Raw genomic sequence first — 25583 nt, forward strand, 5'->3', positions numbered from 1 at the left:
TTTGATATCACTTTATACCTTTCTAGCCGGGCGCAAGTTTTCGGTGGGACGCTTACATCAACAAATACACACATACAAAAGTTGGGGGCCAGACCTAGGCCCTGGAATCAAATTGGTGCACCCCCACAGGTTCACAATAGCATGTTGTTGCGTGCTGTCGCAGACAGCCAAAAAAGTTTAGGCAAAAAAGTTTAGGAGGGTGTAGTAGGTTAGGGTTGACGTCTGTCGACCAATTGTCACGAGCAGATGCAGACGACAGGCTGACACTTAGGTGCAAGTTTTATCTGAAAAAAAAAAAAAAAAAAGGGTGAGAGCTATCTTAAGGGGACCACCAGACTAACCTGTGTCAATGTTAAACTCACTCCAAAAACAAAAAAAAAGAAGTGTAGGTTTTGCTTAAAAATGCTAGGAACTTTTGCCAACATCTCTTCCAATGCTCCACAGCTGATGAACAAAAAGAACACGCAATGTATGCAGCAATGTCAAAAAATGCCTTGTCGCTTTTCTGTCAGAATAGCCGCGCACATATCTGCTGCCTGCATCTGTCCGTGGACATGCCAAGAGACATTTTGCGTGGCGCAGCTTGCTTTACAACGTCATTGGGATTGTGCCAAACTCCTCCTAGTACTATATTGCTTTGTGGAAATAAACTGTTCAAAGAAATTCCAGAGGATCTGTGACTTATAAATGCTGCGCTGCGAGATGCTCCTCAAGTATGAAGAGAGGTGAGTGATTTCATGCACTGTGTAAATGTAGGTAGACATATGTTTAGTAGTTGCATTATCTCGCAAAAAACGTCTTATGCTGCTGCAAGTCTAAAAAAAAAAGTTTGTAGTTCTTTCCTCTCTCGAGTCATCATCTTAACGGAACAAAATGGCATGTTACAAGGCAAGAAAACTACTATTTTAGACAGTAAAACAGCTTATGCAGACTCAAGCTGTTCAAGTTACAGATGGGTTTAAATTAAGGTAAAGCAAGCCTATTATTTACAAGGAATAGGAAAGTCTTGCTTGGAACATTTTTGTCCAAACCTTCTAAGAGTAATTGGTCTGGCTCAAATCCAGCTAAGGTCCTCATTTATTCATTACAAACACCGAGCTGGATACCCTTCGACACACTGCATCTACCAAAACAGGCTTAAAATCCGTACAACCTTAGAAATGTTTGTGGAGGGCATTCAAAACTAGTCAGCAACGTGAAATTCAAATTAAACTTGCTTGGCAGGTAAATTTGTTGAGCATTCAATATGTGAGGTTATTAATGACAACTGATGACGAAGTACATATGTTAGGCAAGGTGACGGCAAAGTCACTCTGGGTCAGTCTGTTTTTAGGAAGGCAAGATTTCCAGATTATAATTCATTCAATCTAGAATACATCAAATTTCGTGGACAAAACCGATTCTACAATTCTCACTTTCATAGTGTTCTATCGACTCGATAAACAGATTCGACTAGCTTTGAATAAAACAGTGAGACCTTCTCCTCCGATCTGTGCTTGAACAGAAGACCACCCAACACTTATATTTAAGAAAAGACCACACTTTTAACGTCCCCACCATCAAAGATGCCCGGTAAGACAAGCTTCGCAATATGCACCGAATCCCTTTACTTCTTAGTACACCTTTCCACCCCAACTGCATTTTTCGTTTCCACAACCTAGGGGCATGGAAACAATGGTTCGAACAAAACAGCGCCGTGTCATCTACAAATTTAGTGACGCAGCGCAAACCGGGATGCCACACAGTGCCCAAGCACTGTGGAGTCCACTATGACATATTCAGTTTTCAGCACGTCTTTCCACCTAACTGCATTTCTCGTCTCCGAAACCTAGGGCACGCGAGTGGCGGTTCAAATCAAATCAAGTGGTGCCGCGTCATTTTTAAATTCGGCGGCGCAGTGCAAGCCCCGACGCGACAAAGTGCGGCTTGATTTCGGCCACCACAAAAGTGCCTCTCTTAGAATCTGGAGTTAAACGAGTCCTGACTTCATCGCCTACCGCGTCCCACCCCTAAGAGCCCTCAAACTTCATCGTCCGCACCACGTCCTTGGTGAAGTGGCGGCAGCAGCGGTCCTGTTCCAGTTCAAACGGCGCAAACTTGACAAACCGGCACGACGGAAGTCTCTCCTTCACCCTCGTCGTCGTCTCGGCGCTCAGGTGAGGGCCCGAGCCGACGAACCACGTCAGCCGCGGCGCCAGCTGCAACAACGCAAACACCGCCGCCTCGTTGACCGTGGTCCTCCGCAGGCAGACCCTCGTGAGTTCGAACCGATGACCTCTCAACTTGCGCTCCGCGGCGAGCTTCACAAACGCGATTCCCGTGAACCCCGTGTGTCCCAAGAAGAGGAAGCGGAGGCCCGGGCCACGTGTGAGGATGAGTTCGACGCCCTTGTCGCCGACGTCGGTGCCCTCGAGGTCGATGGCCTGGAGAAACCGCAGCACGGGTTCAACGTTGGTCATGCCGCCGTCGTTGACGCGGTGGCAGCCTTCGAGGCCGAGCGCCCGCAGCGACGTCCAGTTGGCGAAGCGTCCGAGCTCGCCGCTCGTCACGAGCGTGCAGTAGGAGACGTCGAGGAAGGCGAGTCGCCGCAGCGCCTTGGCGGGGTCGGGACGGAAAAACTCGGACGGGTGGAGGAACGAGCCACGTAGGACGAGGTGGGTGAGCGACGGCGGCAGCTCGGCGACGGTGACCTTGGTGGAGACAGTGTTGTTGGCGATGAAGGTGTCCCTCAGGTGCAGCACCTGCGTGACGGCGGGAGCGACGCAGTGTCAATGCGTGTTGCTGCGATTCGACTCGTTCGCGAGAGGATGGAAGGGAGCAATTGCACTCTCGCGCAATTGCTGAAGCGGCAAAAAGAAATAACGGGCGCAAGATTCGGTCTGTGTAATGTTCTACTTCAAGATGACAAGTATGAGTGGCCAGGTGTGAGCTTTTGGTTTGGTTCTAACACGGATAAAATGCCCATGTTCAGCGAGAAATGTGTGTACATAGACTGCCTTCAGGACAAGGAAGAGTTTGTGCTCTAAGGTAGGTACTTTGGGCGGTTTTTTGGGTGGTAGGTGAGATGGGAGAACATTTTTACGGAGATGGATAACGATCCAATAACTTGTGATAAGTATGATGAGATGGGATTTAGCAATGTGCACTGCAGCAACGGCCGACCAAGTGCATCTGTGGGGTCCTTGCATGTGGCCCTAGTTGTCACCTAAACAAACGGCCAAAAAACCGACCCATCGCAACAAACCAGGTAAACTTCCCTTCACCACAACTTGCACCACGGTTAGCCTAGGGTACAAAACCCCCAATAAATTGGCAGATGAATTTCGTCGATGGAAACACCCGAACAAGGCATTCGAAGTACAGTTGTAAAGTCGACTGTAGTCTGCTACGGATTTAGAATCGCACAATGAGCCCTTCTCACTATGTTCTCTGCTATAGTCCGTTTCACGAAAACTTGGGAAACTGTAGAGACGGCAACTTCTGTGACCGAAAAAAAGTGCCGGAACAAATCACGTCACGTGATAACACTCCATGGTTGAGGCCACGGAGGCCTCGTTACTTCCACGGCAAACGCGCCATCCTCAACAAAATAGTAGTTCTAGGTTTTTTCCTTTTAACAACAATTGAACTTGCCCTATTCTATCCCTATCGAGGTTATATTAAAAAAAGAAGAAATATGGACGAATTTATCCATTTCAATTATATGTAAACAAAAAAAGTGACGCCACATCCCTATCCGCTTCCGGTATTTTTCTTCTTGCCACATCGTAGCCATTGGCGATCGCAGTCGTGTAATTGACCACTCTGGCATTAGCACCTGCCAAAGATTTGCAAGTAAATTGAGCATATGGTTTGCTCACGAACTCTCCCCGAAGACCTCGCTACTCCAGCAGAGGGCAGTGTTGTGGCACTGGATGTTTGTCCTAAATTGGTTGGTTTCGCAGCATCCTAAATTGGTTGGTTTCGCAGCAGACAACTCTCATCCAGTAGACAACAACCGGTCCCTTGGCACAGTAAACACACACGCTCCCATGACACGGTATTACGTGCCTCCCTCTGACACTCTTATTGGGTCGCAGGGGCTGTAAACTCCACAGTTCACCAAGTTATAGTGAAACAAAATATAGCCGTGACTGGTGGCCATAGCTACACTCATACAAAAGGGGGCTTTATTGAAGGAGCTTGCCTCACTATTGACCTGCAACAGACTATAGGGCACATTCTTTCCAATGACCCTTTGAATGAATATAAGCGAAGTCTGTTCAGTGGCTGGCGTCTTGTAGTTGTTGACAGGCTACAAACCGAGTAGATGGTCTGCCTCCAGCACAAGCTTTCTGCCTTCGACGACACTTCGGCGCATGCGCAGCCAAAGGCCGTCGCAAGGCAACGAGCGTGTGCCGGAGGCATAGCGTCTACTAGGTTCTTAGCCTCTCACGTATTGGGACTTCGTTGCGGAGTAATACCATGCAGCAAATCCTGGGCCCCAATTGGCCTGTTCGAACGTCCCATCCTTTCGCAAGTGGGAAAGAACCATGACCTTTTCGCACTCGCTGTTCAACGCAAGACGGCTCGCGATGGTAAACTGAGCAGCGTTGACGGGTAACAAACCAACTGCCACAGGCAAGCGAATCTCCGAGGTGACATCTACGTATGCATGTAACACTGGCTAGCCGTGCCCCCTTCTCTCTAGCGCGTAAACCTCGGGAATGCGTTATACACTAGCCCATTGCCGACTATGCGGAGCGCAAGTTTGTCTGCTTCTTTTGTAGGGGTTGTAGTGACGTCAGAATGCCGAGTTCTGGTTGACTCTGATTGAAGGCTAGTGGGTAGATCTCAAGGTAGCTTGCTTTAAGGTCTACCCACTATCCTCCCATCAGAGTCAATCAGAGTTTGGCGTTCTGACATCACCATAACCCCTGCAAAAGAAGAAGATGAGCTTGCGCTCCCAAGGACCCGGTTCGTCGACGGCTTACCTGAAGGGACGGGCAGCGTTCGACCAGGTATGCCAGCGACTTTGAAGTGAAGGAGCGCGTCCGCCAACGCGAGTGGTCAGTGTGAAAGAACTGGACGGATCCGCGCACGCGGAGCTCCAGGACGTGGGAGTTGAGCTGGTGGCGAATCAGAGACCAGGCCTGGGACACCGTGAAGGGCACCGACGTCAGGTCCACGACGCGACGCAGGGACTGGTCGCGGCTCACTCGGTACCACCGCCTGCAAACGCTGACGTCGAAAAGGGGGCGATGGGTTATTGCACGGTCGGCCATCGTCACCGTCAATGGTCGATGTGAAGGTTTAGGGCTGCCCAGAAGGAATGCTAGAACTTGAATGCTGAATTTGGCAGCAAGGTAATGCATTCCTAAAACTTCTAGCCGTGTGCAAAAAATAAAAAAAATAAAAAAGGTTTGGAAGTTTGGAAACTAAAGGAAGCTGCTGTAATGTAGTGTTATGCTACCGAACTCGCGGTTCGTCGTTTGCTTTCCCCTTTCAGTCTCTGGATTTCAAGACAAGAAGTTGCAGAGTCCACAACCCGCCCCGCCCCCCCCCCCCCCCCTCTCAATTATGAATAAGTGGACGCACATGTACGCTTTCAATTAGTGCGCCATCCGGGGGGTCATTTTCTTTTGGATTTTGAGGTTCGAGAGAGGGTTCATTTAGTGAACTGAGATTAGGACATGAAACCTCCATTGTCATTTATCCTGTCGTTGCACTGAACAGTGCTGGAGCATTGCCTGCTCCGAAGCCCCACTTCTGCGATTAGAAATTGAAGCGGTAGACAAAACGGTCGAGGTAGAAAGACTAATGAAATGGAAGTCAATGCAAGGCAAATCAGATCCAGTCTTTGTTTCAGACAGTAGATTTGACTCGGATGATTGGCGTAGCTTGCCATTAATAAATTACAATTCCACCAAGCTGCCTCATCCTCGAGCTTCTCTATCTTAAATATAGATTGGACGTATTGTGCAACGATTGGACGAGTCTATGCATCGCAAATCTCAGCATCTGTCAAGAGGCGGTGAATCAAGCAGTGTCGGCAGGACGGAACACGGAAGGATACGAGAAAAAAACCTACCTTCCTGCTATGCAGAGGTCTCTGAATTTGAGATGCTGGAACACTTCGAGCAAGATACTGTCGGGTACCTGCTCGATGTGTCTACCAAAAGCGCCCAGTGTCACCAGGCTTCGGCTGACGGCGTGTGTATGCGACGCGTCGTCGGTTTCCGACTTGGACGATTTCGTCCCACCTGCAGTCTCCATCGGGACCTCGACTCGTCAAGAGTTCTGAAACACCTCCGCCACACAATTTGAAGCGAATGCCGTAAACCACACCATCGCCGCCTCAATTTCGGGCGTCATCTGTCCAGCGACCAGAACAGCAACAATGCAGGACAGGACGCCGCCATTTTTAAAATGTCGGATGACTCGGACGACTTTGTAGACGAATAGACGTACAAGCAGAGTGCCGTCTAGCAGAGCTCTGCCACCTAGCACAGAGTCGCGCTGTAACTTTCGCCATCTCTCGAATATCGAACGAATCAAACGACCGTACGGCCCGTACGGCCGCAAGAGGCAGCGGGAGCGTTTCCAGCAGCTGGCGCCATCTAAAAGAACTACCGCAAACCCTTCGACGAGCTCTCCGTGCGCCTCTCTTCCCGTTCTGCGTTCCGAGAAAAAATCGGGGCAAAGGCAGTTTGTTGTTGCACGGCTGTGTCCGCGCCGATGTGCGCGTTTCTGCATCTTCTCGCCTCGGGATATGCCGCCGACATGACCAAGCCTCGAGACCGCCCGCGGCGAGCCACCGCCGATCACGTACGAGCGAGCGCCGAGCGGACAAGCTAACGGCAGCGACTCGGGTCCGTCAGTCGTCGCCGCACGCACTCCAAAGTAAGGTTTTTTACGCACTCTATCCTCGTAAGCGGCGGCGGCGGGGGTACAGAATGGCGCGCGCGTGCTGCACCGCGATGCTCCGAGACCCAATGTTGCTCTTATCCCCATTTGGGGACCAGCTGCGGTGGGGAAATTAGGGATGGAAGATCTCGCGGCCTATTTGGTTTGAGCTCGTGACATCCTACGCGTCCGTTTCGGTTTGTTCGAACGCGATTCGCGCAGCATGTTTGAAGTGGCGGACGCCGACATGATGATAAACTTACGGCTGAAGCGCCCTTTATTTATTTATTTGTTTCGTGTTGTTGGGGGCGCCGGGAACTCTCGAGTGCGTCATGATGCTCCTCCGTTTCGGGATAAAAAAAGGAAGGGGGAAAAAAAAAAAAAAAGGAGCGGACGACGGTTTGCGCTATTACGCGTCTCCCTTGTACTTTATTTATTTACTTCTCTCGCGTAATTAGAAAAAAAAAGAGGTTGTTTCTGAATGGTGTGATATAGCTCTCCGGAGGATACAAACAGAAGCGAAGGGGGAAAAAAAGAAAAGAAAAAGGGGAATGGATGGATGGACGAAACAGACTCTCTGTCTGCGCGACGGTAAGGACCCAACACTTTTTTCGAATCTTTGTTAAACCTCTGTGGTGTTCGTGGGTGGGTCGCATTTTAATGGCTCCACCGCCTTTTTTTTTCCCCTCTTCTTGAAATGGCCGGAGCCGACGATGGCTCGGAAGCGCATTAAAGAGGTTTATATTGTTTCAATTTCAGCTCTTGTTTGCTTCTTTTTTTTTTTTTTTTCGTTTTCCTTTTTTTTGTTGTATGATTGGGAGTCTGATGGCCGGTAATGGGAGGGGGCTTTTCGTTAGCGAAATGGCCCAACATTTGCGGCCACTATATTATACACTTGTCAAAGGCTCTCTATATAAAACGAGTGCTTCTTTCGCGTGGCTGGCTGGGTTTATATAATGTTCTCGCACGCCGTAGCATACGCTTTACCTTTCGCATCTCGCCTCGTTACACAGTCAAGGGATCTGTTAAATCGTCGATGGGAGCTCGTGATCTTATAGCTGTTCGCCCGTGTCATGCGATAGGTACGTTCGAGACCCATGTCTTTTTGTGCGATGTATGGGCGGTGCCACTGCGGTTGTGTGAACACAAGCTTGATTCGAATAGCGCTGCGTCATTCGTAGCCTTCGCAGCTCAAGGGCAGGACTCTCGACATGCGGGTTCTCTTCTTCTCAGTGTTGAAACTAGAAGTGACACTTCGAATATAGTCCCGAGAAGTTCCCGTGGCGCCCCCTTACGGTGAACCGGGGTGACGTCACGGCGAGGAGAGAATTTTTCCCCGACTCGCCCCGCTCGCCTTGTGGAGACTGTGACGACGCTAGCTGTCGGCGCGCTAGTTTCGATTTAATTTTTTTTGCGTGTTTTTCTTAGGAAGTGTGAATTATTATAAGTGCTTTTATTGAGGTATGGCCTGTAGCTACAGGCGAAACTTCAACCAGCATATTAAGCATGGTTGAGAGGGCAGGCAACGCATAAGTCACAGCTGGTATATGAAAATAAAGAAATATGGCCACAATTGCCGGAGCATCACTATAGATTTACATCTCGCACAATAAATGCTGCTGATGGTCTGAATGAATTGGCAGGTTATGTATACTATTTTTTTGTATCTCTGTTTTTAAACAAGATCGCCGAAGCAGAAAAGCTGCATGCTGCTCAAGCAACATGCTAAGTACACTCTGGGCCATGGGGAGAGAATTGCAAGTAAGACAGCCCAACTGCAGGCGCTAAGTAAAAAAAAAACACGCAACATTTATTATATACATTGCTCGCATTTCACCTTTGCTGGATTCGGATAGTATTTCAATGGGCTCCACTGGTTGTATCTGTACTCTTGTTTATATCATCCCTCAAGTAATGTACAACAAATGTAAGCGAAGGTGTCTAGCTCGTTATTAGTCCCTGAAGCCCTAAAATTGAGATTTGACTTAAATCGAAATGTCCTGAAGCTAAAATACCAGAAGCTTTTCTCACGCAGACTGTCGCCCTTCACAGGTTCTACATTTTCTGCTACTGGTGCTGCATGTACCACTGGACAGACGTTCGAATGCTTGCTTTTACTCCTGTTTTCCTCTGTTGTCAGAGAGTCTAGCGGTAGGGAGTTTAGAGGCTGAGGAAGCTTTTGGGGACCTGCAGCAGTGTCTCTTTTAATTGGAAATGACAATTTAGGCTGAACGGTGTATTTTCCGAATACCCAAGTCTGGAATAAAGAATGTCAGGAAAAAGTATAAACATTCCAAATTACGGCACTATTGCCGTGCATAGTTTGGCAGTTCAATACATATCATACAGATAACTGGGGGCGATTCGGCCGTTTTTGCTGCTACCATGCAAACTAATTTCTAGTAATTGTGCATCTTCTAAGAAATATGCCTGCATACGTGTATAAACTATATAATTAATTCAGAAAGAAGCTACATTTATGTAAAACAACCCTGTTCCACGAGCACTTCAAAGATCATCAGACGCAGGGCCTTTAAAACATTTGCGAACCAGCGCATGCAGAGTGGCAGCGCAGAGTCGGGGTCGCGAGCTAATTTGCCAACACCCCCAAAGGCCCATTTCAAATGTCTTGAAAGCGGAATGTCATATCGTCCTAAATCATGAACATGCAAGAAACAGAATTCAAGCGTCTGAAACACTTGCGCCACCGCTTCTACGACCCCTCGCAAGATTGCCTTGTGTCTTGTGGACGGACTGGGAGGTTCCTCGGCGGAATTGCCTCCGACGATAGCTTTCGGGATTTGTAATCCAATTTTAAAGGTAAAGGGGTCAAGCAGGCTTATAAAATGTACGGAAGCACGTCAATACCAGCCTAACTAAACGTCATGTACACCGGGTAAACGAAGTCCAGCTCCTCGAAGAGCTTACGGCACGCAACGCCAAACCAGGAGACCGGTGCTGGGAAGCGAGCCGATGCGAGATCGCGGAGCGGAGTCCTCCCCCTGATGTCACAGTACACCTCACCCAATCAGGGCGCGGCGACCGCAGCGACGCTTCTGTTCGCTCTCGGGGCTAATGGTCAACTGGGACGTGGATCCGTCCCGAGTATACATGGTGTCCCCCCAAACAAAGTTACAAGGTTGTTTTTTTTTCTTTTTTTTTATTTAATTACACATTTCTGGACGCGTATTCTCCGTCCAAATTTAGCGCTTTAGTGGCCCGAACCAAAATGTCAAAGTCTCAGAACAAACCGTTATCTTATTCGAAAGTCATAAGTGATTTTCTGAACATATCGGTGGGAGATGATGGCCGATGGAGGCCATCATCTTCCGAGGAACTTTTTTTGGGGGAAGGGGGAGGGGTAGGGTTCCGGTGCAGCGGCGTAGACTTTCAATTTTCCCCGGGGGGGGGGGGGGGGGGGGGGGGGCAGGCTGAGCTCTCCCCCCGGAGGGGGGGGGGGGGGTGCTTCGCGTTACCTTTTCGCCAGAACAGATTGAAGCTAACGAAAGCACGCTGTAATTCCATTTCCCATGTATTTTGTCAATAAAGGCAACGTGGGCGTTATTTTGTTTACATGCCGCTACTAGAAGCTCGTCACATGGCACGTAGACAGCGTCTCGGTAACGATCTTGGCCGGGGGGGGGGGAAGGGGGAAAAGCACGAGCCCCGATGCCCCCCCCCCCCCCCCCCCGTAGCCTATGCCTATGTTCCGGTGTGTTCGGAGTTTTTTATTCGTCAAATTTGGAGTGTGTCGTTTTTTTTTTTTAGTTTATTATTGGACAAAATTCGGAGTTTATCGGATTTTATTTTTGTTAAAATTCCCAATTCTCCGAAGCTTCCCCCCTTGGCTAGGCCACTGGGCCCAATGCGTAATAAACAGAAAAAAAAAAAAAAAAACAAAGCAAGAAAAAAAATTAAAACGCACGCGAGCTGGTTAATGTGTAGTGGCCGAGGAGGTCGTTTGAATTGTGAGCTGTGTTAAAAAGTTCGTTGTTCTCTCCGTTTTTTTTTTTTTTTTTTTGATTCCTATTTTTTAGGGTTACTATGGAGGTTGGGCAAGCAGGCCTCAGTGAATCACGCGTTAGCCTTTAGCGACTTCAAGGTTCGCTTACGTCGCCCGAAAGGATTGGCTAAACAGCGTCCGCTTTTCGATAAACGGTGTTTCCCTAAACTGAGGCTGCGCCTTCCCTAGACCGAGCTTCGATGAAAACGTTCCCGTTCTCTAAAACGTGTTTCGATGGAATAGTGTGCGATCAACCATAGCTTGTAGACCCTGAATTACGTGACTTCGGCTCTGGGAGTCGAACCGGAATAATGACCGGTTCGACCCCCGGGGAGTCAAACGGGTCGTTATTCCGGTTTGGTTAGGGTTCGCGTTTGGGCTCAAAGCTTTGCATTTGTTCCGGTTCGATTCCGGTTCAGTGATGAATTTAAAATAGCGGCTCGCTTACCAGTTCCACCAAGCACAAACCGGTTTAAACAGGTTCTTAAAAAGAAAACTCCACAACTCCAAGCCGTTTAAGAAAAAAAAGTGTGTTCAACACGGTGTCCTCTGCATTAAAAAAACAAACAAAAAAAAGACAATTTAATTAAAAGTCGTGTTTTGGAAAGGAGGGCAGCAAAACCAATATAGACTTAATTTTTTCTTGTGATCTTGACTTTTTCATCGCAAACACCGTTCTACGCAAATTAAGTGCTCTTACAACCGCTTAAAAAAATCACCAAAGCGCAGTATACTCACTTGAGAAGTCAATCAGCCGGGACGCACAATGAGACCGCGAAGGAGATAAAAGTAAATAGGCTTTTGAAAAACCCACAAAACAAAAATTTCTTCAAGTAGCGTCCAGGACTCTGGACTGCTCTGGAATTTACCACAGCGGAACAAACAAGCACACAACCAACGACTTTTTTTTTTTTTTTTTTTTTGAAGGATAACGTACGTTTAGCAACAAGACATTAAAATCCACGCACACACATGCACAAACACGTGACACACAAAAAATAGTCGGATACCGTTCCACCTCGCGATGTTGGACGTTGGTCACGTGACTTCGCTCTCCCCGCGTCGCACAGCGCGATTGGCAGGACCCGTGACACCCCTCGAGCTATGGATTGTCTCCGGTAGCCCGTAGCGTATACTTTGCGCTCCATGGTAAGGTGAAACAAAGTATGGACAAAGTATCCGGCGAAGATGGCGGCGCCCTGAGACCGGACTTGCAAACGTGTATAGACGCGAACTATTTTTGTTTGCTCTATTATTTATTTGTTTATTTATTCCAAGACCTTCAAGGACCGAAGGCGTTACGGAAGGAAGTGGTAATAAAATATAAAACGTATAAGAACGGCATATATACGATAGAACAGCGTAAGAAAAACAAGGGCGGATCAATAAGACAAAAAAAAAAATGTTTCAGTGGCAGATGTAAAATTGAGTGGATGTGTTATGGTGGTGGCGATCGAGATGGGCAGGTGATTCCATTCATTGCTTGTTTTAGGTATGATTGAAAAAAAAATGTACATGTTAGTGCGACAGTGAGGGACATCTACTTAATGACATTGGTTCGCGCGGGATGGCAATAATCATCCCGGGAGGACGGGATAGCGAGGGTATCATTGAGCGATGACCACGTCGCCGCCGTTTGGCTGGTTAAAATGTTGATTTTACGTTGACGCCACCATCGCCAGCATTTACCTGACTTCGCGCCACCACCCGCAAACGTCGCGGCTGGCATTTTATCACGTCGAACCGTTTTCCAACCAACCGGTAAACCGCGACATGATGTTACGGTTCTGTTCCGGTTTGGGCTCAATAAGGAGTTTTCGTAGATCGTTTTCACCGCCCCGCAACGCTGTCTGCAACCCGCGACGATACCCGGAACTCTACAGCCAAGGCTATCGACGCGCATGCGCAGTAGCGGCTTCTTCGTTGCGGAGAGCTTAGCGGAAGGGTAAACGCTGTTTGCTAACGGTTTGCTAAAACTTCCTCTTGACGGGCGCAGACGAATACGTAAAGCTTGAAGTACAGTAAATCGGTAACAACTAAAAAAAAACAAAACAAAAAAAAAAAAACACAGGTTGCGATGCGAGTATCTTATTGTTTCATTATGTCGCTTTTATTTTATCGTACCGTCTCGGATGTGCAAAAAAACTGTTCCCTAGAACTCCATAGTGTCTGCAGATTGCCTTTTGTGCGATGTATTATTACGTGTTCCCCCAAAACAACGCGGATCTCGGCGCTGGCTTCTTCGCAGTTGCGGTCGTGCACGTCGCCATTCGATTCCAGTCCAAATTCACAATTCATTCGGCGAATGCTCCAACCGTCGTTTTAATTAACGTCGAGCCTCGTTAATATTTTCGAGGGTATCTCGTGTTTGAACCATGCCGTGAAATATAAACGCCGCTGGGTTGGGGTGAAACCTTCGCTCGGCAGCATCGATTATCAAATGTATCCTCACGTTAGGGACGTGGGGATACATTCCCGAATTGCGGGGAACAAATCCTATTTTATAATTAAAATCGTTGTCGTGGGTTCCATAGTATGTCGACGGAACGGCATTTATTTTGTCCAACGTTTCCGAGCGCGGGCTCATCTCGCTCTGTGTATACAGCGTTCCATCAAAGACTAAAAAGGCTTAAAAAATACAAGAAGATTCATTGGTGGATTCTTAGGGAATACGTTAGCATGACCCCTGAAAACACCACACACGTTTTCCTTTGAGAAACGTCTAGCCCTGGCCCCTTCACTTTTTCTTTTGGCTTTTTCTTTTGCTTCCTCTATGCTGTTTTACTCTTTTTGGCCTAATTACGGGGTCAGTGTTAGCGTTTCCCAAAGGGGGGCGTGTGTGGCATTTCCCAAGGGTCATGCTAACGCATTTCCCAAGTATCCACCAATGGATCCTCCTATAATTTTTTTCGCCCCCTTTTCTGTACTCTGCTCGCCAGAGTACGTCGACGCCCTTGAATACGGTCATCCTATATATCACTTCTAGAAAGAACCACATCTATACCACTCGTGGAAGGAGCCGCATCAATATCACTCGTGGAGTGAATCGCATCCATCGTTTTAAAAACACACACACAGATCACAGCCCACGCACCGCTACTACGGAAACCCAAGGCGAAGAACAACCGGCGACGGCAGAGCGGCCACTGAGCACTCCCGCATTTCACCGCGCAGCGGCGGAACAGTTCCTAGATAACAAAGCCGTACTGCTGAATGAGATGGCGTCGTCAGAGAAGGTCAACGCTGGGCACAGATTGAACGCTACGATTGCGTCAGCATTCAGCTCAAACTTTACTCGAAGCCGAGCGCTGACGCAGCACTTGTTTCCTATCTGCGTCCAGCGTTGGCCTTCTCTGATGACGCTATCTCTTTCAGCACTACGGCTTTGTTTTTTAGGAGGTGTTGCGCGGTGCCTCCTTCTCTCTGGCTCCGCGCCAGCTGTGCGCGTGACTTTGCCAAAAAAGAAAGGGCTCGTTTGACGAAAACCCGGCGGTGTCTGTCAGTTTGTCAGCTCCCAGTCAGCACTGGGAGCGTCGCACGCGACAGCTGACAAACGAAAAACACCGCCGGGTTTTCGTCAAACCAAGCGTTCTAATGCTAATGAAAAAAAAAAAAAAAGAATTTGTAGTGAAGTAATTATTTCTCACTGGATAACGTTATCGACCGCGTTTCTGACTTCGGTTGTGCTTGACAATGAATTGCAGAGAAAATTGTAACTTGAGAGTATCTTGAAAGTAACGAGTTACTTTTTTGGAGTATTTTGTACTTTACTCAATTACTTTACGAATTTGAGTATTTAGTACTCTACTCAGTTACTATTTTTCGTGGTAATCTGTAACTTAACTTAAATACTTTTAGTGAGTGTCTTGTACATGCTTGTCTTTCATGCAATTCCTATTTCTACTATAAAACTGAGTTAGCACCAGTAGCACCCCTAAAGGGGTATTCACACGAGGGAGAAATCCCGGGGATTTCTCCCCGGCACGCGCATCCCACGACGAAAACGTCAGGCTTTGCGATGTGCAAAGGCCTCGCGATTTCATCTCGTGATGCGCGCGTGCCGGGGAGAAATCCCCGGGATTTCTCCCTCGTGTGAATACCCCTTAAGCGTCTTTTGTAGCGTGGTGTTGAACTGAACAGGCGGCTTTGACTGAACTGGCAGTGCTTCAAAACTGCGACACTGACAGGATCGGCCTTCATAAGAATCGGTGGAATAAATATTTTTAAACGCTGTCTATTTGCCTACCGCCGCCTGCTTTGTGATCGCTTCATTCCTCCAAAACGTATTGGGTATTCTGAAAACAAATCAGGTGTCTGGTAGCGGCTGTTTCCAAGTTCCAAGCATCAACAATCATGATCAGAGTGGTCGTTTTAATGCTTCGATTTTTTAATCTTTGCTTTTCTGGATTATTTTTATTATACTTTATCAGCGGGTGAGTAGGCATACCATTTTATTTCATTATCAGTAATGGTGAGCTGGTCTCTCGGCAGTTGTAATTTCAAAACCAGCGAACGTTCACGACCCTAGCTGTGACCATTTCGAATATCGCTTTCCGTAATTACGCAGCAAAAACATTAATCAAAAATACTTTAGCAGCACGCCACCCTTTATTTGAGTAAGACGTTATTGATAGGGGACTAGCTCTACCATCGAAGCTATCTATGTTGTCGTGTTGCCGGCCCGAAATTCGCGATCAGGGCAACACACGCTGTCCAACACAAGTTGCTGTTGTTTTTCTTGCCGAAAGCTGTCACACCGAGGCAACATTTTCGTTGTTGTCCATGTTCTGCTGCTCTTGCCGCGATGTCGGACAACACGGGGGGCGAGCAACAAGTTGCCCGACTGTTGGACAACATGTTGCGTTGCTGTTGCCGTCGTGTTGCCTCAGTGTGACAGGGCCTTAAGCTTCCGGGTGCCCGGAAGCTGCCTCCACTCCCTATTAGGGAGTGGTGGCAGATTGTTTTCGGACTCATGTATGTGACGCCACCCTATAACGATACATTGTATGGACAATTGGGCGCCGGCGGAGTGTCGGGCACCGTTATCGGGGTCATCGGAATGATCTGCTAAGGCTCCCTATCGTCAGCACCTGCCTTTGCGCAGGGATGGAAGCGCTGCGCCAATTGCCGCCATTGTGCGCCAATCCACTTTTGCTGCACCATCCTGCTCCGAAGCGCAAATGTTGCGCCAAAACTAACCAAACAAGTTTTTTTTTTTTTTTTTTGGCTTTTATTTATTGGAGTATTCCTTTTTTTTATATAGGCCATAGTGGTTTACCGTGTTTTGTTTGTTTAGTTAATTCTGAAAAAAAAAAAAAAAAACATAGGGCCTTTCAGCAAACCTTTACGGCGTACCGCGCACTACCGGAGCCTTTGAAGCGTGCTTTTAAGCGCGCGCCGAGTGATACCGTGACAGTAGGATGCGTGCTTAAAAGCATGCTTCAAAGGCTCCACTAGTGCGCGGTACGCGGTAAAGGTTTGCCCAAAGGCCCTATTGCTATGAAAATACCATACCGATGTGGTCGTGTCAACGGCGTGTAAGCCTCATCTCCGAAAATGGCACATGCACAGGTCGCTTCGTCAGAGTACTCATCAGAGCTCTGACAAACGACGAGACGATGCTTCGTTTCATCATTCACGTAATCTTTTTTCTTTTCTTTTTTTTTTTTTTGCATATTGGCACTGAGCATGGCCGAGTGTATTCCAAAGACGACACACACACATTAAATCGCCGTATAGTCTCGTACAAACGGCCCCCTCCCCCCCATAAAAAAAAAAAAAAAAAATCGCTTATCCCGTTTTTTTTTAAATTTTATTTATTGCGTGATTTGCGGTATCGGTACGCGACAAGCGTGCTCGCCTCGGGTTCCCTCGTGCTTATCGCATCGTGACACGCAAATCTGCAGCATCCGTACTATGCGGGGTATCCCTTCCCATGACATGCAAATTCCAAATTCGTTCCCGCATTTCTTTCTTATTATTATTATTATTTTTTTTTTTTTGCCTGTGATTTTTGCGCGCAATTATTGGTTCCCATGACACCTAAGTTTGAGGGGCCGGGTCTTTGCGTCTTTATCGTGGTATGAAGCGCGAATTCGCTGCGTTCCCGTTCTGCTGCCGTACCCGCGACAGGGGATGTTCCTAGCGAATTCCCACATACGTATTGCACATGCGAGTTCGCCGTGTCTGCGATACGTATCAGTAACGAAAAGACAGTGAGTGCGCAGGCGAGCTGGTGATAGTTAATCATGAGTTAAAACCCGAGACTGTGGTGAGGGAAAAGTTGAGAAACTTTGAAGTTGAAGAGTTTCCGTTTTGCGTAGTTTCTAGTGCCCCCCCCCCCCCCCCCCTCCAGCGCACACCCGCACAGACACACAAACACACAAACACACACGCACACAATTTACCTTTTCATTTTGGGTGGGCATTCTTTCGGGACCTTATGGTATATAATTGTACATAAGAGCTTGCTGGCATTTGTTCACCTATCATGTAATGTCTGGGGAAATCAATTACTACTCCATAAAAAATTAGCATTTGGCATCATATATATTTATCTTTGCGTGTTTGGGGTGCTTTTGTTGAAACTGCTTCCGCGTTCCTCACTCGTCTCGTAAACATAACATATAAAAGTAATAATTGGTTGCCTCAATCGTCTGTAGAGTTTCTTGTAGATGACGTACGTGGCGAATACACCTGCTGGCACCCAAACAGCAAGCCGACGGGAGGACGAGGAGAACAGTGGGAATGTCCTGCTGAGCGAAGGAAATTCTAAACCGTTGTGCTAGAACACATCCAAGCAATGCGGAGAGCGAATCGTCTGCTTCTTAGACAGGAGATGAGGTGACTTCGGAACGACGTCGAGCTCTGATTGGTTTATTTGATTGAAATGATAATGGGTAGACATTAATGCTAGGTGCCTCGAGATATACCCACTATTTTTTCTTAATCAGCCAATAAGAGCTCGGCGTTTTGACGACTTTCTGTCTTTGCCTCGCAAGCCACTCGAAGTAACATTACTCTTGGGAATAAACATTATTATTATTATTATTATTATTATTATTATGGTCTTACTTGCTAGTTTTGTTAGTCATTTTTTTATTAAACTCCCAATCAAGCTTTCTTGTTTCTATTTACTCAGCGATGCCTCTTTTAGTAAGGGTTAATTAAGTGCGTATGTATGAGCAGGAATGGTATAGGTGGTATCATGAAGTTTTGAATATTTTGCATTGTACTCTGTGTATAGTACAACGCAAAATGTTGAGATTTGTACTCTGTTGAGTATTGGAATACTTTTGATTTGTACTCTGTTCAGAGTATTGAAGTACCTTTGTTTGCTAAGCAGGGACTTAAAACATTTGTATTTCCTAACGATGAACTGTAGTCAGTGTTGGACTTTATTTCATACCATACTATTGCAGCTTGAAATGGTTTTGTTTTTAACTCTTGGAACGTGCGATTTAGGTTGTTAAACAGTGGAAATGTCTTGTTTTCACGAGGCTTAGGTTGTTCTTTAGTTGCCTATGCCTACTGTTGTAAATCCATGAGAGGAACCAACCCGCTACCACCAGGACAGTTTTCAATGGCAGCGATTCAACTATCTTTTTTGCTATGGGCTGGAATATATTTAAGGAAAGGCCATGTTTGGAAATGGTTCTGGAACGTCACATGGAGATGATTTTTTATTTATATTTCGTTTTGTATTTCAAAAAACACAGCTATGCTATAGCACCAAGCAGCTCCAAGATTTGCTTATACCGCTACGAAACTCGATTTTTGTTGCTCCTGAGCTGCTCCAAAGCTCAACTTTTATGGCTCCAAAGCTGCTCCAAAGGGGCATCTTTGCTGCACCCAGACCTGCTCCAAAAGGCTGAAGCTTGCTTCCACCCCTGTTTGCGCGCTACTCGTTTTCCCTGTCCATTTTTTTTTAAGTTTTTTTTTTAGTATTGGTGGAATAGGGTTTTAAAGGAAGCAATGAAAACCGACAGAACGGTACGATGCCAGTGTGCTCCGACGGGTGGATGCATGTTGGGCTGCCATCCGTTTGTAGTTCTCGACCTTCGAGAGTGCTTGCGCTCATTGCCGGATAGCGCTTCCCTTTTTCTAATAGAAGACTTCAACATCGACCCATTGAAACCATCGAAGGCACATATGTGCGAATACCTTACTCTTTTGGCAGATCGTGGAATTAAACCTGCAGTTCAGGCCGCCACAAGGGAGGAATACGAAGGAGACAATTTTGCGATGTCGTCAGTTGACCATATAAATTTACGAGCACCATCAGCAGCAACGAAAACGGCAGTTACTATATTGCAAAAGATGTCGGACTACTGCTTTGTGGCTTGTCACCTGGTATTCCCTGGCGACCGGTCGGGAGGAGATCGCAACATAGAGCGCAGGGTTGAAATAGTTGATCGTCATAGTTTGGACAACTGTATCTTAGCATATGATTCGCATAGTTTTCAACTATCTGCAACACCATCCAACCTCTATCCTGGTTTTGTTCATCTGTTCAAGCAGTTCTCTGAAGCCTCAAAGAAAGCAGTCGTACTTAAACAAAGAAAATATAGTATCCGCTGGTTAAGTGAGGACATTCTTTCTGGTATTCAACTTAAATAGCCTGGAAACGGCGCAGTCGGCCGCCACATAACTCGAGCTTACTCTCTCGATTCAAAAGAATGCAGAAACCGGCTTTACTTTAAGAAACAGTCCTCCGAATCTTGACCAAATCCTCTTAGATCCTGGGTCGCTAAACTCGTCAAACACAAAGTTGGGGCCAAAGTTCGCATAGCCTGCTGATTGGACTCTCGCGATGATGGTGTCACGCGGGACGACATGTCAGTCATCCAAACTTTTTCGGTGCTCAAATTCCAGCGAGATAGTGAAACAAGAAGTTGTAGCGAGCAACACCGTCGGGCAAGCCGATTGAACGGCTGCACTGATGACGTCGTGCTCGCCTGTCCCTACATTCCCACGCCGGTTAGAGTCAAGGCTGTCTAGATTGTCCCGGCGGGCTTTGAAAACTCTGAACTTCCTCGTCGCGATATAGCCGTTTTTGGAAGCTATTTGGTGACGACAAAATGACGTTTAACAACTAAGGAGTTATTTGAGGCCAAAATCTTCGCCTCGTAATCGAGACGAAGATTGAACTTTGCGATATTGTAGAGCCACGCGCGGTAAACACGGCTTTAGAGCTTGTCTTCCGCCGCTGTCAGCAAAGCTACCGGGGTCACCCAGAGATGGTTTATGGGTACGCCAGTACTGTGTGAGAGATGAGGAGGCGACGGGGGATGGCGTGCACTGTTAGCAAAAATAACACGCCTAGACGTGTAAACCGTTGTCCCATAGCGGACACGTCGAAACGTGTTCGTTTTACACGAGGCCATCTGTGTTTTTCGTCTACACATGAGGTGCTGTGTAAACTTAACACGCTGCACCGTGTCTGCCTTCCGCAAAACCGTTTCGAGCGTGTTCCTTATGAAACAAGGCGGCCAGCGGCCGAGAACAGGCGAGAGACAAGCCCACCGAGCCGCGCGCCTTTCAGCCGAATTGAAAGCACACAGGGCGCGTTAGTTCTCGTTCGATGTCTTTTATACACAGTAAAGTCTCCAAGCGGCGGACGTAGCTACTTGCAAAGGTACGTACGTGCATTGTCGGCGGTCGGCGGCGTCAGTAGCCTCAACAAACCGCTAGACAAAAAAAAAAAAAAAAATGAACGGATGCCGAACTCACATGGATAAATAACTTGAGCAAACTATTTAGAATCGGGCGGTAACTTGCGCCACCTATCGAGATTTCTAGCAGCCTGTTTTTTTTTTTTAAAAAGACGAGTCTGTTGACACTGCGAACGACCACGACCACACAGCAACCCTACATACAACGCAGGCAACACAGCACACAGCTACACAGCACCGACATGTACACAAACACAACAACCGACACTACGCCCGACACTTCCTAATCGATATCCATTTCTCCCCGCGGCGCATATAAGCTTGACATGTGCGGGTGAGCTCTTTGGTCGCCGACCGTTACAGATTTATAGACGAATACACAAAACACGGCGCAATAGACAGCCGTGTGTCAGAACTGTTTGCATTTAAAAAGTATGGAGGCAAAATCTATAATGTTAGTCCGTTGCAATAAATAACGATATGTTAACAATAAATCTTAAACCGGTCATGAAAAAGTTCAAATTTTTGTTATTTTCTTGCTTGACCAGTGTTATGAGCAGTCCGACTAGCTTGAATCAGATAGGAAAACAAATTATTGGGATTTTGTCATTACGTATACAATAATAAATGAAAATGATCCTTGCGCAAAGCATTTTTTATATATTTTTGTGAAGGACATCCGGACATCCGCCCAACACTTCACTTCCGCTAGTTACAGCAGTTGCATTACGGGAGCAGACGCCTTCACTTTTGGGGCGTTTTGATGCACTTTGTTGTCGTATGTCGTGTCGGTGTCGCGAAGAGCGGTGGGGCTTGGGAGTTTGTGACCGGTGTTATTCGTGAACACTGGTGTGGGGCGCTGATGCGTCTTTTTTTAATACTGCCACCACCCCGAACTTTGAAGATACACGGGCCCGTAGCAGTGCATTATGCTGAATCGCGAGCTCCTTCTCTGTTGACGTCGTTTTTCTGGTACCACTCGTGGATACTGCAAGCGTTTAAACAGTGTGCACCGCCTCACCTACATCCCCGGTGACGTACTCGACCTGTTGAAACTTATTGCTTCCGTCATTTTAGAGTATGCAAGGCAGTAATCTCGTTGGTCTGGTTTCGGTCATAAAAGCAAGGCAAAACGCTCGTACTTCCCGCCCACAGTACACGTTGAACATCTTCCACACTTTGACACCGGATAACTAAATGAACGAGGATTTACATTCACTACCGAGGTTACTCTCGCCGCTTCCTCACCGTTGAGCAGCAGGATGAGCTGGAGACAAGCCGCGGATGAAAGGCTGGAGCATCAACAGCCCAAGCGTACTCGGTGCCGATGCGGGCGACGCGGGTTTCTGTCAACCGGGAGGCCAGCACAAACCGTGACCATTCCAGCTCTTCGTCATGACACGGTGTTGCAGAGAGCAGGGTAAAATACAGCTACACGGATAACCGAAGCAAACGACTGCTATCTTAAATCTTGGCTTGTGATTGCGCCTTTGTAGTAGATCATCTTATTCGTTTTGCTGGAGAGACGCAAACGACGGGCATAACAAAATCGCTTGCATATTCCGCATATCTCACAAAAGCATTTACCCTATCACCTTGCGAAAAGCGCGAAACACGGAGTCCGCACCGTCCTAAGCTTCCCGTTTTTTACCTGCTTTAGAGCAGTTTGTACCTGCTAGTAGATTTGCCTACTGAAACTGAAACAGGGCAGGGCCAGAGAGAAAGAGACAAAGTTGAGAAAACTTGCTCGCTGTCCAATTTCTCAACTCTCAAGTGAGTGTACCATAATAAATGCACCAACGCGTCTTCCAAAATAAAGAAAGAGCACCACGTTCAGAACATAAAAAATGGTCTCAGTACATGCATCTGTGGGCAGGTAGGAAACTTTGCCCTCATTTATTCACGCCGCATGATTGGCGCAACAAACTCGTTGCAGGACCGAATAATCTACTCGAGCAGTGTGCGTCGCTATGCAAACGCAGTCCAACACGAAGCATAAAAAACGGCAGATTTAAGACAACAATCCGGAGTCCATTATTCAATTAAAACAACGTAATTTTGTTGAAAACGCCCGCTGCTTCTTACTTACGGTATGTGTCGGGATACTTCCACAGTTTGAAACGGAACGAAGGAAGATTTACTTTTAAAAACGCTCGCTGCATCCTCCCGGACCAGCTGAACCGGATCAGCTGACGACGACAGGACTCTACCCGTTGAACCTCCACCACGCAACAAACAATTTGCGCTCCGTGTTAAAAGCGTGGTTAGAACAGACCCGGAATACAAAGCATTGCACCACACACGACGAATGTTTCAGCTCTTTTTCGCATCGCCGGGTTGCACCAAACAGAACGAGATCGCCGAAGTCAACGCCGCGCTGTCGTGAACCTTGGCTTGTGGTTGCGAACTCGTGGACCCTGTGACTCCCTTCGCTTTCAAAGCACACACGACGATTACGAATGCTACTTTCCGTCTTCCAGGAACATCACAGGGGCACTCCTCCGGTCACGTCTTCACTAGGTGCTCGCAAACTCCGAAGCTCGCGAAGCTTCTCGCGTCCCGTCAAACCAAAACAGTAGCCGCGCTATGCGTACTTGCCAGATTTTCTCCGGTCAAACAAAAACAACGAAAGCCAACCGGCGCTTGCTTCCGTCGTACATCGGCGTCGCGCTTGCGCCATGGCCAGATCGCTTGCATTGAAGCAAAAACGAAACCAACTGCAATGTCACGTGTTCACATCGAGGACACGCTTTTTATATCCATTTTAACTGTTTGGAACGAATAATTAGACCCATAACTTTATTTGTGGTGTCTAAGAAACTGTTATCAGGACCCCTAAACTAAATACAAACATGGGCGACATGAGGGAAGCCGCATTGCCATCGACCAGAAGATGGCGGCGAGCACGTTAAGCGGCTAAGCGCGGGTTTCGCCAACGTCCTGCGACATGGCGCAATTGCTTTTGGTGCATATCTGTCTCCGAGACGTGTTTCTTTCCGCGGCATTTGTCTCGACGGTCCTTTCTAAGTGTGTCCCCAAGCATTCCGGTGCTTCGATAGCCGGCAATGCCGCGGTCGTCGCCGGGGGCGATGCGTGTTTTCGAGGTCGGCTACACGGTTATGCGTGTATGACCGAACCAAAACACGTTTTTTACAACCTCGCATGATTTCTGAACGAATTATCCGTTACTCATCGTGTAAATTTATGGTAATTTGTGTAAATAGCGTGTTTTTCACCCCAAATATTCGCCAAATACACGGGACTTGCTAACAGTGTGGAAAAACCTAGGGCACCCTAGAAAAACCGAGGGAAGGTAAATGAAAAGGGATGCGACCAACACACACACAAATAGGTGTCAGGAAGTGAGGTAGAAAATATTCGGGAGAGAGGGGAGGGGGGATAGTAGTGAAGAAGGGGGATATCCCTTCTCCCAAATGTTTTAGCCTACCTTTCTGAAATGCATGGGCACTATATAGACCTTTTCCACAGGGGCGCCGCCATCTTGAATTGTCGTCACTTCCAGTATGGGCGACGACAAAATAGTAAAACGTTTCAACCTGTAACTAGTAAAAAAATAGAGGGGAGCCAAAACGAGAATGTGTGACGGTTATGCTTTTATCCTAAATGTCTTCTCTTTGCGTGGTGACGGCAAAGTTATGTTTTCGCCCATACTGGAAGTGACGACAATTCAAGATGGTGGCGCCCTTGTGGAAAAGGTCTATAGGAAGCTATGGTCTGGGACTGGTGCGGTCGCCTCCACCCCCCCCCCCCCCCCCCCCCTGTCCCCCAATATGCCCCTTGCCCTTTCTTTCGATGCCACGGGGGGGGGGGGGGGGGAAGCAAAGGCATTTGATACTGTTAGCTTTTATATCGTAATAGTGAAACTTGTGACTGTTGGTTTTCGGAGCCCTTTCCTACTTCTTTTGAAAAAGTTTCTACAAGGTCGTTCACAACTGGTTACAATCGACGATATTCGCAGCGCCAACGTTTCCTTAAAAGTCAGGTGTACCTCAGGGCTCGGTTCTTTCGCCTATTTTGATTATTATTTATGTCAATGACATGCTCAGCTCTGTTTCTAACTGTGCGTTCTTTTTAGTACTCAGAAGTCACTCTTTTGCTAACAAGCCATCTTTGTTATTCTAGAGCAATGGAAATGCTCCAGATCTGCTCCCTTGATCGGATGGGCTGGTTTTCTAATGACCTTATTGGCATTAATGTGTCCAAAACAAAATTGATATGTTTTCACAACCCCCTTAAAACTACGGTGCTGAGTTACCCTCTTTTTGTCCGTACGTCAAACTGCCGCACATGCCAATGTACTCCAATTCCTTGCTCTGACAATGTCAAGTATCTTGGCATTGTTTTGGCTCTGACCTTTCATGGAATTCAGATATGGCAAAGCTATGTTCCAAGTTAAGGAGCGTTTTCCGCTTGTTGTTCAACATGAAGACATTTCTACCTCTTTGTCTTCGATAATTCAAAGCCCACTCACTAACGTATAGCACACTCCGCTACGAAATTACTATTTTCGGCAAAAGCTGAGGTTCATGGCGCACAAAAATGATTAGCATCTTAAGAGGAATGCTGCGTAATGTTCATTACAAACCCATGTCCTCCAATCTCGACACTTTTCTGGTACTGTATATGCCCGACTTTCAATCTGGAAACGGCCGTACTAAGTCCCTATTGTAACGATGAATATGAAACAGGTCGACCAAACGTGCGTAACCTAAGAACGGATCCACGATTCCTTGTTCCTGCTTGTTACACCCGATATGGCAAGAACTTCCGTTCGTTCCATGTGCCTCAAATGTTTAACACCTTACCCGCGGATTTTTGTGAGTTTTCTTAAAAGAAAAAGTTGATGAATGCGCTTTGTCATCTGACATTCACTGACGATGGTTTGTTAAGGTTACGTAATTCTTTCTAATTCTGACGTGTGTGTATGTTTTTTTAAGGACTAATGTCCACTTGAATCTTTGTTTTTTTATTATTTTTTATGTTCACTAGGAATAATAGTG

The 25583-nt window shown here is 47.1% G+C and overlaps 2 protein-coding genes across 2 annotated transcripts in view; one reads left to right on the plus strand and one right to left on the minus strand.

Annotated features, from left to right (window-relative positions):
• Positions 1-287: 287 nt before the first annotated feature.
• LOC115330304 (F-box/LRR-repeat protein 12) lies at positions 288-6442 on the minus strand. The gene is made up of 3 exons (XM_029992121.4): positions 6071-6442; positions 4974-5220; positions 288-2741 (listed from the first exon to the last, which is right to left on the minus strand). The coding sequence occupies exons 1-3, from the start codon at positions 6253-6255 to the stop codon at positions 2010-2012; spliced, it is 1164 nt and encodes a 387-aa protein (XP_029847981.2). The 5' UTR covers positions 6256-6442; the 3' UTR covers positions 288-2009.
• A 155-nt stretch (positions 6443-6597) lies between these two features.
• The window catches only part of LOC8023710 (arrestin domain-containing protein 3), a 115761-nt gene continuing 96775 nt past the window's right edge, over positions 6598-25583 (plus strand). Inside the window, exon 1 of the mRNA XM_029994466.3 lies at positions 6598-6882. The gene's annotated coding sequence lies outside the window, so the exon portion shown is untranslated. The remainder of the gene's footprint in view (positions 6883-25583) is intronic.

Source organism: Ixodes scapularis, unplaced genomic scaffold, assembly GCF_016920785.2.
Source record: "Ixodes scapularis isolate PalLabHiFi unplaced genomic scaffold, ASM1692078v2 PGA_scaffold12__126_contigs__length_90152505, whole genome shotgun sequence".
Classification (NCBI taxonomy): domain Eukaryota; kingdom Metazoa; phylum Arthropoda; class Arachnida; order Ixodida; family Ixodidae; genus Ixodes; species Ixodes scapularis.